Here is a 14,171-nt window from a genome sequence, read left to right as displayed (position 1 = left end):
GTTTTCCTTGCCCTTTTGTGGGTTCTTCCGAGGATGTCGTAGTCGTAATGATTTGTGCGGTCCTTTGAGACATTTGTGATTTGGGTCTATATAAATAAACATGGATTGATTGATTAATCAACGAAACCAGCCTGTGATGTAATTTCAAAGTCCTTTCAGGTCTTAGTCGCCTCCTGGATATAACGTGTGAAGTCATTCAGCTGTTTCCGGGGGGTCCTTGTGATGCGTGCCTCTTTCCGATCCACCGAAATGGATTCCACAACTCTGAGAGTGTGCGGCCTATAAATACCCTGAAGGCCAGACCAGACAGCCACTGACAGCTGCGGCCCACCCGTTGAAGCTTACTAGAAGGACTTTGAGACGTGAGCACGTCAGCGACGGTCTCGTTCTGTTTTGGGGCGTAAGCGGCGACGGAACAAATGGATACCCTGATCGTAGACCCGACGGAGGAGCCTCGGATGTACCAGCAAACCCTGCTTCAAGACGGTTTGTGCGACCTTCTGGAGAATGACAAGTTTGTGGATTGTATTCTGAAAATCCAGGAGAGGGAGTTCCCGTGCCACCGCTTGGTTTTGGCAGCCAGTAGTCCCTTCTTCAAGGCCATGTTCTTGTCTGAGCTGGAGGAGAGCAAAAAGCGGGAGATAGTCCTCAAAGATGTGGAGCCCGGCATTATGGGACAGATCCTACGCTACCTTTACACGTCCGACATCACTCTCACAGAACAGAACGTCCAGGACATCTTCATGGTGGCCAACATGTACCAGATCCCGTCCATTTTCTCGGTTTGCGTGTCGTATCTCCAAGAGAAGCTGGTGTTAGGAAACTGCTTGGCTATCTTAAGACTGGGGCTGCTGCTGGACTGCCCCAGGCTCGCCATGACTGCTCAGGAGTTCATCTGTGAACGCTACCAGGTTGTCATCAGAGACCAGGACTTCCTGCAGCTCGCCGCAACAGAACTGGCCCTCATCCTCAGCTCCGACTCCCTTAACGTGGAGCGCGAAGAAGTGGTCTTCGAATCGCTGATGGACTGGGTGAGACACGACGAGAAAACGAGAGTACAGGAACTGCCAAAATTGTTGCACTGCGTCCGCTTTAGACTGATGCCTTTGGACTACTTTAAAGAAAAAGTGGAAAGTCATCAGTTGATCCAGTTGAACCAGGACGTCAAGAAGGAGCTGGATCTGGTCAAGGAGGCTCATAAAGGTTGTCTACCAAAGCCCAGGAAGGAAAAAGTACAGGGCGGTGAAGGAAGTGAGGAGGATAAGGAAGATGAGGAGAGTTACCTGCCGGGAATACTCAACAACAACCCTCGCTTTGGGATGTTCGAGCTGGACTTGATACTCATGATCAGTGAAACCGGGACTGTGGCTTACGAACCGGTAGGAAACGAGTGCTTCGTGGTGTCAGAGACCACAGAAATTCCAAAGAATCACTGTAGCTTGGTAACCAAACAAAACCAGGTGTTTGTCGTGGGCGGGATTCTCTACAACGAGGAAAACAAGGACGAACCCTTCAGCTCTTACTTCTTACAGGTAGATTCGTAAATGCAGAGTCTGCATTCTGAGACTGAGTTCTGGATTTCTGGTCAATGTCATTTACCCACTGACGCGCCCTTATTGTTGCTCCCAGTTTGACCCAGTGAGTTCGGAATGGCTCGGGATGCCCTCGCAACCAAACCCTCGCTGCTTGTTTGGGATGACCGAAGTGGACAACTCCATCTTCGTTGTCGGAGGCAAGGAACTGAAGGAAGGAGAGCACGCCCTGGACTCGGTCATGATCTACGACCGGCAGTAAGTACACAGGGCCGTGTTTCCACTGACTAAAAAATGGTGTCCAACCTTTTTTCCACCAAAAAAATGAAGAATCCACTTTGAAACACTAAAACCAATCAGGTCAATCCCAATGCTGCCCGGGGCGCTAATTAATTTAAAACCTCTTCTCAGTCCGGCGCTTACCGAAGGCATGCGGTCAATTTAGGCCTGCGCTTATAAATTTGAGTGTGATGTAACACTGTGACGGTTAGCTGGCATTGCGGTGATGGTTTGTTCTCTCGAATGATGCAGTCGGACTTGGACACAGCGTAAAAGGTAAGAAAGGATGATTTATTAATACTAACAAAACAGACTAGGAACAGGAAAAACTTGCACAAAGGCACTAGAGACAAAACAAACAGAACTAGCATGGGAGCTAGAAGGAACTAAAGCTAGGGAAACAAACAGAGGAATACCGTGGAAGCTAACGAATACAAAAAGTATTTTACCACAATCGGGGATAGCGACGTCACCTGTTGCATCGAACAGCAAACTAGAATCCGAGGTCGAATCAACAAATAGGGGCGGGCTTAAATAGAGGGGATAATCACAAAACAGGTGCGCGTGAAAAACAAAAGGCAGGTGACACAAATGTGTTACTATGGAAACGGAACAAACAAGAAGTGCCACCAGGAACTAAGGAAGACAAACTAACCAGATGTGATACAAAACGGAACCAAAAACCAGAATATGACATGATCCAAGTAGCAGTTTTAAAAGTCTCTCTGTCTCGATGGAGCTCTTACTTTATTACCTCCTGCTTCGTTTGAAAGTCCAGTTGAGAAAACTGTTTTATTTTAGATATGTTATCCCCCATGTTAAAAGTGCAAGCGAGAGGAAAAAATAAATGATCGCTGCTCACTCTTGCTGCTTGTTGTCACTTCTTCTGCAGCCGAGTAGTCGCAAGAAGGATCACTAGCGCCCTCTACCACCAGGAGGCGGGAGTCATTTAATGACTCATATTTGACACACGCAGCTACGGTATATTAATAAAACCTAGCTGCTTACTGTTTTTTTTAGCATATTCAATAGCTTGGACCTTAAATCCTACTGAATAGCTCTTAATCTTCTTCCCTTTATGCGATATCAAATTATTGAAATCAGCCTCGTCCATTTTGAAAATGATGACAGGGGAAGTGTCACTCGTGACGTGACGAGTTTGACCCGGTGGAAATTCCAGGCATATGCTAATTATTTGGCAAAACGAGTTTCACCCGGCGGAAATTCTAGGCAGGCGCATACTATACAATTCAAGGAAATACGATACATGCCAAAGTCCGATAAAAATGAGGTTGGTTCAGAGATTGCCAGTGACACGTACCAGGAACATGACTGTACACCAGGGCTAAAGGAGCTAAAGCTAAGGACCGAGGGGGCGGACTTGTCCCTTATTTTGTTTATTCCTGGGAGCCAGCATACTCTGCAGCAGACATTTATTTTGGTCCGTTTATTTTGCCAGCATTACTAAATTCCGGGGGATAAACAGCCTTGTCTGTACAACAGGAGCACTCAGCTGTTTTTAAGGACCTACTGCCATAAATCGAGTCAAATATCCTTTACATCAGTGGTCCCCAACCACCGGGATTTTTTTTTTTTTTTTTTTTTTATTAAATCAACATAAAAAACACAAGATACACTTACAATTAGTGCACCAACCTAAAAACCTCCCTTTTTCATGACAAAGAAAGATAAAATAAATAAATAAATACTACAAAACCTATTAAAATACGATAAGAATAATGCAGGATCCTCGTTCCTGTGTCACAATCAAAAAAACATCCTAGAACCAACTCTGGCAACATTGGGGGTGAGCGATATCACACATTTTGGTATCGATACTAAGTAAATGCAGGGCCTGTATTACCGTATGCCGAGATTCTGATACTTGAAATGTTCAAAGAACTTCGAATGATTTGGTTTTAGTTTGTTGAACATGACAAACTGTGATGATCCTTTGTTTTGTTTTGGTTTAAGACTCCCTTAGTTCTGCTTCAGTACCCCTGGGTTTGTGTTTCTTGGATGCCATAGTGCTGATTATTTTCACCCGCCTCTGATTAATGTTCAGGACATCCTAGTAACAACTCTGGCAACTTTGGGGGTGAGCGATATCAGACATTTTGGCATCGATACTAAGTAAATGTAGGGCCTGTATTACCTATACCGAGATTCTGATACTTAAAATGTTCAAAGAACTTTGAATTTTTTGGTTTTAGTTTGTTGAACCTGACAAACCGTTATGATCCTTTGTTTTGTTTTAGTTTAAGACTCCCTTATTTCTGTTTCAGCACCCCTGGGTTTGTGTTTTTTGGATGCCATAGGTGCTGATTATTTTCACCTGCCTCTGATTAGTGTTCGGGACGCTCACCTGCTCCCGGGGACTAATCTGAGAGCTATTTATTCCTGCCTGTCACCACACTCGGGCTGGCTGTTTTACGCCGTTAAATCCTAGCTTCTCTGCTAAGCTTTCCCGCTAGCTTTCTTCTTAGTTTCCCGAGCTATCGGCACGCTTGCTGTACTTTAGTATTTTGCGTGATTTATGGTTAAGAAATCATCGTCTTACCTGCATACTGCCTCCGGAGTTCCGTCGGCATCTTGGGGAATTGATCCACGCATAACCATGCGACCACCCGACCGTAACACAAACAATTATTACCATCTACGAAAGTATTTGTGAATCATTCAAAAATGAAGTAACTCAAATGAAAACTAAAGCAATAATAGAAGAATTAAAAACGTAATAAATCCATCCATTCTCTTCCACTTACCCGAAGTCGAGTCTCGGGTCCCAGCCACTTCGTCCAGCTCCTCCCAGGTGATCCCGAGGCGTTCCCGGGCCAAACGTGTCCTGGGTCTTCCCCGTGGCCTACTATCGGTCGGACGTGCCCTAAAGACCTCCACAGGGAGGGGCCTGAGGGGCATCCTGACCAGATGCTCAAACAACATCATCTTGCTCCTCCTTTACTGAGCCACTGAGCTAGCGAGAGCAAGGTAAGCTCAAGCCCCTTGCATTTCTGGGTGTTGTTGATAAATGGCTTTCGATTTCCATAGTAGAGTCTTAACTTGCACTTACAGATGTAGCAGTAGATACTGACAGTGATTTTCTGAAGTGTTCCCGAGCCCGTGTGGTGATATCCTTTACACACGGATGTCGCTTTTTGATGCAGTGTCGCCTGAGGGATCGAAGGTCCATAATATCATCGCTTGTGTGCAGTGATTTCTCCAGATTCTCTGAACCTTTTGATGATGTTACAGACCACAGTCTTTGGTATGACTCGGCCGGCGTTTGAACTCACGACCCACCAATCTCAGGACGTACAATTTAATAATGATTGTTGTGAGAGAATCCTCTGAACTACATTACTATCGTTTCCTCTTTGGTCCGGAGGACACGACGTCGACAGTTTCCAAAAACAATCTTAAATGTGAACTCGTCAGCCCACAGAACACTTTGCATCAGTCCATCTTAGATAAGCTCGGGCCCCGGCGTTTCTGGGTGTTGTTGATAAACGTCATTCGCTTTGCATAGTAGAGTTTAAACTCGCACTTACGGATGTCGCGACCAACTGTAGTTACTGACAGTGGTTTTCTGAAGTGTTCCCGAGCCCATGTGGAGATATCCTTTACACGCTGATGTCGCTTTTTAATGCAGTACCGCCTGAGGGATCGAAGGTCCGTAATATAATCGCTTGTGTGCAGTGATTTTTCCAGATTCTCTAAACCTTTTGATGATATTACGGACCGTAGTCTTTGGAATGACTCGGCCGGGGGTTTGAACTCACGACCCACCGATCTCAGGACGTACAATTTAATAATGATTGTCATGAGAGAATCCTCTGAACCACATTACTATCGTTTCCTCTTTGGTCCGGAGGACACGACGTCCACAGTTTCCAAAAACAATCTGAAATGTGGACTCGTCAGACCACAGAGCACTTTGCATCAGTCCATCTTAGATAAGCTCGGGCCCCGGCGTTTCTGGGTGTTGTTGATAAATGTCTTTCGCTTTGCAGAGTAGAGTTTAAACTTGCACTTACGGATGTCGCGACCAACTGTAGTTACTGACAGTGGTTTTCTGAGGTGTACCTGAGCCCATGTGGTGATATCATTTACACGCTGATGTCGCTTTTTGATGCAGTACCGCCTGATGGATCGAAGGTCCGTAATATCATCGCTTGTGTGCAGTGATTTCTCCAGATTCTCTGAACCTTTTGATGATATTGCAGACCACAGTCTTTGGTATGACTCGGCCGGGGGTTTGAACTCACGACCCATCAATCTCAGGACGTACAATTTAATAACGATTGTCATGAGAGAATCCTCTGAACCATGGTACTCTCTCTTCCTCTTTGGTGCGGAGGACACGACGTCCACAGTTTCCCAAAACAATCCGAAATGTGGACTCATCAGACCACAGAACACATTTCCACTTTGCATCAGTCCATCTTAGATGAGCTCAGGCTCAGTGAAGCCGGCGGCGTTTCTGGGTGTTGTTGATAAATGGTTTTCGCTTTCCATGGTAGAGTTTTAACTTGCACTTACAGATATAGCGACCAACTGTAGTTACTGACAGTGGTTTTCTGAAGTGTTCCCAAGCCCATGTGGAGATATCCTTTACACACTGATGTTACTTTTTGATGCAGTACCGCCTGATGGATCGAATGTCCGTAATATCCTCACTTGCGTGCAGTGATTTCTCCAGATTCTCTGAACTTTTTGATGATATCACGGACCGCAGTCTTTGGTCTTTGAAGTCACAACCTACTGATCTCAGGGCGGACAATTTAACCAGAAGATAATAATGATTGTCATGAAAGAATCCTCTGAACCATGTTGCTATCTTTTGGTGTCGATATCAGAATCGATCCGTAAAGAAAATCTGATCCTAAGGACCTCTCCTTTCAGGTCCTTCAAATGGGGCGAGTCGGACCCCCTGCCATACGTTGTGTACGGCCACGGAACTGTATCGCACAAAGGCCTGGTCTACGTCATTGGCGGGAAATCGGCGAGCAAGTAAGTGTCCTTCCGACGTACGATACACGATTATTTGCCCCCCGCCGGGGTAAAACCTCGATGTTTCCAAACAGGAAGTGCACTCGGAGGGTCTGCGTCTACAACCCAACTAAGTTTGAGTGGACGGACTTGGCTCCCCTGAAGACGGCCCGCTCCCTGTTTGGTGTCGCCGTCCACCGGGACCGGATCGTCGTGGTGACCGGGGTGACGGACAAAGGCCTCACCGGGTCCGCGGAGGTCTACGACATCGCCAGTAACACGTGAGACCACAACCTTGTCCGCCTGTGAAACGACTCGTTAAACCGGGACAGGAGCAGGACGCCATGTCCTAAAATACCGCTCGGCGCCTCGTGTCGTGATCTAGCCTCTGATTGTGGGTTTGTGTCGTCAAGGTGGTCCGAGTTCACCGAGTTCCCCCAGGAGCGCAGTTCTCTCAGTCTGCTCTCCATGAGGGGCTGCCTGTATGCCGTCGGGGGCTTCGCCATGATGCCCAGTGAAACCAGTCAGGAGCCGGTCCCGACAGAGTTGACCGACATCTGGAGGTAAGGAAGGCCTTGGTACAGTTGCCTTTTTTGAAAGGTATATTCAATTAAATAGACCGCAAAGAGAAGATATTTAATGTTCCGAACTGAGAAATCTCGTTTCTGGGTGTTGTTGATAAATGGCTTTCACTTTGCATAGTAGAGTTTTAACTCGCACTTACAGATGTAGCGACGACATGTAGTTACTGACAGTGGTTTTCTGAAGTGTTCCCGAGCCCATGTGGTGATATCCTTTACACACTGATGTCGCTTTTTGACGCAGTACCACCTGAGGGATCGAAGGTCCGTAATATCATCGCTTACGTGCAGCGATTGCTCCAGATTCTCTGAACCTTTTGATGATTTTACGCACCGTAGATGGTGAAATCCCTCAATTCCTCGCAATAGCTCGTTGAGAAATTTTTGTTCTTAAACTGTTCGACAAATAGCTCAGGCACTTGTTCACAAAGCGGTGACCCTCGCCCCGTCCTTGTTTGTAAAAGACTGAGAATTTCACGGAGGCTGTTTTAACACCCAACCTGTTCTCAATTAGCCTGTCCACCTGTGGGATGTTCCAAATAAGCGTTTGATGAGCATTCCTCAACTTTCTCAGTCTTCTTTGCCACTTGTGCCAGATTTTTTTAAACATGTCGCAGGCATCAAATTCCAAATGAGCTAATATTTGCAAAAAATAAGTTTCGCAGTTCGAACTTTACTCCTTTTCTTTTCCTCTTTGGTCCGGAAGACACGACGTCCACAGTTTCCAGAATCAATTTGGAAATTTGGACTTGTCAGACCACAGAACACTTTTCCATTTTGCATCAGTCCGGCAGAGTTTCTGGGTGTTGTTGATAAATCGCTTTTTGCTTAGCATAGTAGAGTTTTAACTTGCACTTACAGATGAAGCAACCAACTGTAGTTACTGACAGTGGTTCTCTGACGTTTCCAGTGGTGATATCCTTTACACACTGATGTCACTTTTTGATGCAGTACCCTCTGAGGGATCGAAGGTCCGTAATATCATGGCTTACGTGCAGTGATTTCTCCAGATTCTTTGAACAAGTTGACGATATTACGCACCTAAATTCCTTGCAATAGCTCGTTGAGATATGTTGTTCTTAAACTGTTCGAAAATTTGCTCACGCATTTGTTGACAAAGTGGTAACCCTCGCCCCGTCCTTGTTTGTGAACGACTGAGCATTTCACGGAAGCCGCTTTTATACCCAATCATGGCACCCACCTGTTCCCAATTAGCCTGTCCACCTGTGGGATGTTCCAAATAAGCGTTTGATGAGCATTCCTCAACTTTCTGTCTTTTTTGCCACTTGTGCCAGCTTTTTGGAAACATTTCACAGGCATCAAATTCCAAATGAGCTAATATTTGCAAAAAATAAAGTTTCGCAGTTCGAACTTTACGCCTTTTCTTTTCCTCTTTGGTCCGGAAGCCACGACGTCCACAGTTTCCAGAAACAATTTGGAAATGTGGACTTGTCAGACCACAGAACACTTTTCCATTTTGCATCAGTCCGGCGGCGTTTCTGGGTGTTGTTGATAAATCGCTTTTGCTTAGCATAGTAGAGTTTTAACTTGCACTTACAGATGAAGCAACCAACTGTAGTTACTGACAGTGGTTTTCTGACGTTTTCAGTGGTGATATCCTTTACACACCGATGTCACTTTTTGATGCAGTACCCCCTGAGGGATAGAAGGTCCGTAATATCATGGCTTGCGTGCAGTGATTTCTCCAGATTCTTTGAGCATGTTGACGATATTACGGACCTAAATTCCTTGCAATAGCTCGTTGAGTTATGTTGTTCTTAAACTGTTCGAAAATTTGCTCACGCATTTGTTGACAAAGCGGTGACCCTCGCCCCGTCCTTGTTTGTGAACGACTGAGCATTTCACGGAAGCCGCTTTTATACCCAATCATGGCACCCACCTGTTCCCAACGAGCCTGTTCACCTGTCATATTTTCCAAATAAGTGTTTGATGAGCATTCCTCAACTTTCTCAGTCTTTTTTGCTACTTGTGCCAGCTCTTTTGAAACATGTCCATCCATCCATCCATTTTCTACCGCTTATTCCCTTTCGGGGTCGCGGGGGGCGCTGGCGCCTATCTCAGCTACAATCGGGCGGAAGGCGGGGTACACCCTGGACAAGTCGCCCCCTCATCGCAGGGCCAACACAGATAGACAGACAACATTCACACTCACATTCACACACTAGGGCCAATTTAGTGTTGCCAATCAACCTATCCCCAGGTGCATGTCTTTGGAAGTGGGAGGAAGCCGGAGTACCCGGAGGGATGTCACAGGCATCAAATTCCAAATGAGCTAATATTTGCAAAAAATAAAGTTTCGCAGTTCGAACTTTACGCCTTTTCTTTTCCTCTTTGGTCCGGAAGCCACGACGTCCACAGTTTCCAGAAACAATTGGGAAATTTGGACTTGTCAGACCACGGAACACTTTTCCATTTTGCATCAGTCCGGCGGCGTTTCTGAGTGTTGTTGATAAATCGCTTTTTTGCTTAGCATAGTAGTGTTTTAACTTGCACTTATAGATGAAGCAACCAACTGGGGTTACTGACAGTGGTTTTCTGACGTTTCCAGTGGTGATATCCTTTACACACTGATCTCACTTTTTGATGCGGTACCCCCTGAGGGATCGAAGGTCCGTAATATCATGGCTTACGCGCAGTGACTTCTCCAGATTCTTTGAACAAGTTGACGATATTACGGACCTAAATTCCTTGCAATAGCTCGTTGAGATATGTTGTTCTTAAACTGTTCGAAAATTTGCTCACGCATTTGTTGACAAAGTGGTGACCCTCGTCCCGTCCTTGTTTATGAATTACTTAGCATTTCATGGAAGCTTCTATTATACGCAATCATGGCACGCACCTGTTCCCAATGAGCCTGTCCACCTGTGGGATGTTCCAAATAAGCGTTTGATGAGCATTCCTCAACTTTTTTGCCACATGTGCCAGCTTTTTTGGAAACATGTCGCAGGCATCAAATTCCAAATGAGCTAATATTTGCAAAAAAATAAAGTTTTGCAGTTCGAACTTTACGCCTTTTCTTTTCCTCTTTGGTCCGGAAGCCACGACGTCCACAGTTTCCAGAAACAATTTGGAAATGTGGACTTGTCAGACCACAGAACACTTTTCCATTTTGCATCAGTCCGGCGGCGTTTCTGGGTGTTGTTGATAAATCGCTTTTTTGCTTAGCATAGTAGAGTTTAACTTGCACTTGCAGATGAAGCGACCCACTGCAGTTACTGACAGTGGTTTTCTGACGTTTTTAGTGGTGATATCCTTTACACACCGATGTCACTTTTTGATGCAGTACCCCATGGCGCAAAAAAATAATATTTTCCAGTTTTAACTTTAAATATCTTGTCTTTGCAGTCTATTCAATTGAATATAAGTTGAAAAGAGTTTGCAAATCATTGTATTCTGTTTTTATTTACCATTTACACGACGTTCCAACGACGGACATAAGACCCTTCCTAAAACATGTGTCTTCCCACAGGTATGACGAGGCAACAAAGTGTTGGATCGGGATTCTGCGCGAGATCAGCTTCGCCGAGGGAGCCAGCGTTCTTCCTGTGCGTCTCAACACGCTGCGCCTCAGCAAGTTGTAACGCTAATGCGAGAGAAACCACGTCGCTGTCGCAGAGGTGGTCTGAGAGTATGAACGTTTCGGTTCTTGGCAGCAGGATGTTTGGGTCGACCTGGCAATTATGTTGTATAAAAAAAAAAAAATGTTGATGTAAACATCTGTTTGTGTAGTTTTGTGATGCATTGTTCAAAAAAAATAAAGTGATCAAGTCCCTGTCTTAATTATTTTCTGTTACGCTCCCATTGGAAGAAAAAAAACATCATGCTATTACTTGTCAGGGGTGCACAAAAAAACGATTCATACTTTAAAAAATGTATTTAAAAAACAAACAACCTTTTTTAAAGGCCTACTGAAAGCCACTACTACCCACCACGCAGTCTGATAGTTGGTATATCAATGATGAAATATTAACATTACGGCCTTTTTAGTTTACTGAATTGCAATTTTAAATTTCGCGCTGAATCTCTTGCAATTTGTTCAATGAATAATGGAGACGTCAAAGAAGAAAGACGTCGGCGGGAAGCGGTGTATTGCGGCCGCCTTTAGCGACACGAACACAGCCGGTGTTTCATTGATTACGTTCCCGAAAGATGATGGTGAAGCTTTACTATGGAACAGTGAAGTGAATTATATTTATATAGCGCTTTTTCTCTAGTGACTCAAAGCGCTTTACATAGTGAAACCCAATATCTAAGTTACATTCAAACCAGTGTGGGTGGCACTGGAAGCAGGTGGGTAAAGTGTCTTGCCCAAGGACACAACGGCAGTGACTAGGATGGCGGAAGCGGGAATCGAACCTGCAACCCTCAAGTTGCTAGCACGGCCACTCTACCAACGGAGCTAAACAGAGTGGTCAAGCGAACATGGTTCCCTACTACATGTCAACCGGCAGGTTTAAGTGAGAAAATTGTGGTAATAAGTCGGCTCTTACCGTAGACATGAGCGGAGAGCTTGCGTCGTTCCTCCTGCACTTGTCAAAGACACAGCTGCGGACTCTTTTGCTTCCCCGCACCGGCCGCCCCCGACCGTCGGATGCTTTCACCATGGAGGAGGGAAAAAAATAAATAAATCTCAGCCTGGCCCAAACGGCTGCCTTCGCCTCGTCCAGAAACGTGGCTTCCCTCAGAGACACTGGTGGTCGCCACACCCCTCCGACCTTCAGGTTGTAGAGGTACGACCATATAAGCTCACTAAAACACTAGTAACACAATAAGCAGATAAGGGATTTTCCAGAATTATCCTAGTAAATTTGTCTAATAACATCTAAAAAAAACTTTTTTTTTTAAATTTTAATTTTATTTTTCCTAGTCTTTCATTCTCACTTTCCTCATCCACGAATCTTTCATCCTCGCTCAAATTAATGGGGAAATCGTCGCTTTCTCGGTCCGAATCGCTCTAGCTGCTGGTGGCCATGATTGTAAACAATGTGCGGATGTGAGGAGCTCAAAAACCGGTGACGTCACGCACACATCGTCTGCTACTTCCGGTACAGGCAAGGCTTTTTTATTAGCAACCAAAAGTTGCGAACTTCATCATCGATGTTCTCTACTAAATCCTTTCAGCAAAAATATGGCAATATCACGAAATGATCAAGTATGACACATAGAATAAACAAGAACATCTCATTTCAGTAGGCCTTTAAATTAGAATGCATTTTTAAAAATATGCGTTTCTAACTTGCAATCTGTTTTGAAAAAGCTACGAAAGAATTATTATACGAAACGATACATTGTGAGAATAAAGAATCCATTAGGAATCAAATCCTCACCCCAGGTAACCCGATGAAAAATAATTTGTTAAAAGTACACCTCTGCATAACCGTGTATCCTTGATAGCATGAAAGAAAAAAAAAAGAAAAAAATGAATATATATATACTTAAAACAAACAATACGATCACTTTATTACCTTTGTTTTTCGTTTTTTAACAGAAAATATCTCAAATTCACCAATTTGCCCCAAACTCCTCACGAAAATAAACAGCGCACAGCTTTTTGAAGTGCGCTTTGAAGCATGACGCTGCAAAAATCTAATAAAGCTTGTCCCCTAAAGTCACACGCGCAATGAACTGGAAGCATAGACCGCCAAAAGTGCAAATGGTTTAATATCTCAACAGCTATATAGTATACAGTACAGCATACGTACACAACATGTACACGGCAACACATGCCACCGACATTACGCAATCACCAGGAGTGGATATGGACTATAATGTAAACGTCGATTTCCAGTTGACACCTGACCACTTGAACGACCATAGACTCATATTTCCCCCTCTTTACATGTTGACTGTGTACAAAAGGTGTGACGTGTAGTCTGAGGTACTTTCAGGAGGGAGGATGTTGCAACAAAGACTCTCTTGATGATGATCATGGATCTTATCTCACACGTCAAGAGCAAAGTAGCGGTTTAAGAAGCTTACTGTTACTCAGGGGTCACCAACGAAGGGCCCGCTGGCCTGTTCTAAAAATAGCTCAAATAGCAGCACTTACCAGTGTGCTGCCTCTATTTTTTTTTTTTTTTTTTTTTTACTAGCAAACTGGTCTGGCCTTGCTGGACATTTTTAATTCTAAGAGAGACAAAACTGAAATAGAATTTGAAAATCCAAGAAAATATTTTAAAGACTTGGTCTTCGCTTGTTTAAATAAATTCATTAATTTTTTTACTTTGCTTCTTATAACTTTCAGAAAGACAATTTTGGAGAAAAAAAATAAAAACTTGAAAAAATAACTTTTTACCTTTTAAATTCCTTCCTCTTCTTTCCTGACAATTTAAATCAATGTTCAAGTAAATTTATTTTTTTTATTGGAAAGAATAATAAATAATTTTTGATTTAATTCTTCATTTTAGCTTTTGTTTTTTCGCCTAAGAATATTTGTGAAATATTTCTTCAAACTTATTATGATTAAAATTCCCCCAAAATTATTCTGGTAAATCTAGAAAACCTGTAGAGTCAAATTTAAATCTTATTTCAAAGTCTTTTGAATTTCTCTTAAAAAATTTTGTTCTGGAAAATCTAGAAGAAATAATGATTTGTCTTTGTTAGAAATATAGCTTGGTCCAATTTGTTATATATTCTATTCTATTTTAAAACATGTCATCAACATTCTAAAATTAATATTAATCAGGAAAAATTACTAATGATGTTCCATAAATTCTTTTTTAAATTTTTTCAAAAAAATTCGAATTAGCTAGTTTTTCTCTTCTTTTTT

The 14,171-nt window shown here is 43.6% G+C and overlaps 1 protein-coding gene across 1 annotated transcript; it reads left to right on the top strand.

The window, feature by feature from the left end:
- The first annotated feature begins 294 nt into the window (after positions 1–294).
- Positions 295–11,174, top strand: LOC133544927 (kelch-like protein 40a). Its single transcript, XM_061890169.1, has 6 exons — positions 295–1,532; positions 1,630–1,790; positions 6,714–6,821; positions 6,896–7,081; positions 7,214–7,363; positions 10,872–11,174. The coding sequence occupies exons 1-6, from the start codon at positions 420–422 to the stop codon at positions 10,981–10,983; spliced, it is 1,830 nt and encodes a 609-aa protein (XP_061746153.1). The 5' UTR covers positions 295–419; the 3' UTR covers positions 10,984–11,174.
- The last annotated feature ends 2,997 nt before the right edge of the window (positions 11,175–14,171 follow it).

Source organism: Nerophis ophidion, linkage group LG28, assembly GCF_033978795.1.
Source record: "Nerophis ophidion isolate RoL-2023_Sa linkage group LG28, RoL_Noph_v1.0, whole genome shotgun sequence".
In the NCBI taxonomy this organism is placed as follows: Eukaryota; Metazoa; Chordata; class Actinopteri; order Syngnathiformes; family Syngnathidae; genus Nerophis; species Nerophis ophidion.
Note: the sequence above shows the minus strand (reverse complement) of the source record. Positions and strands in the feature narration are given on the sequence as shown.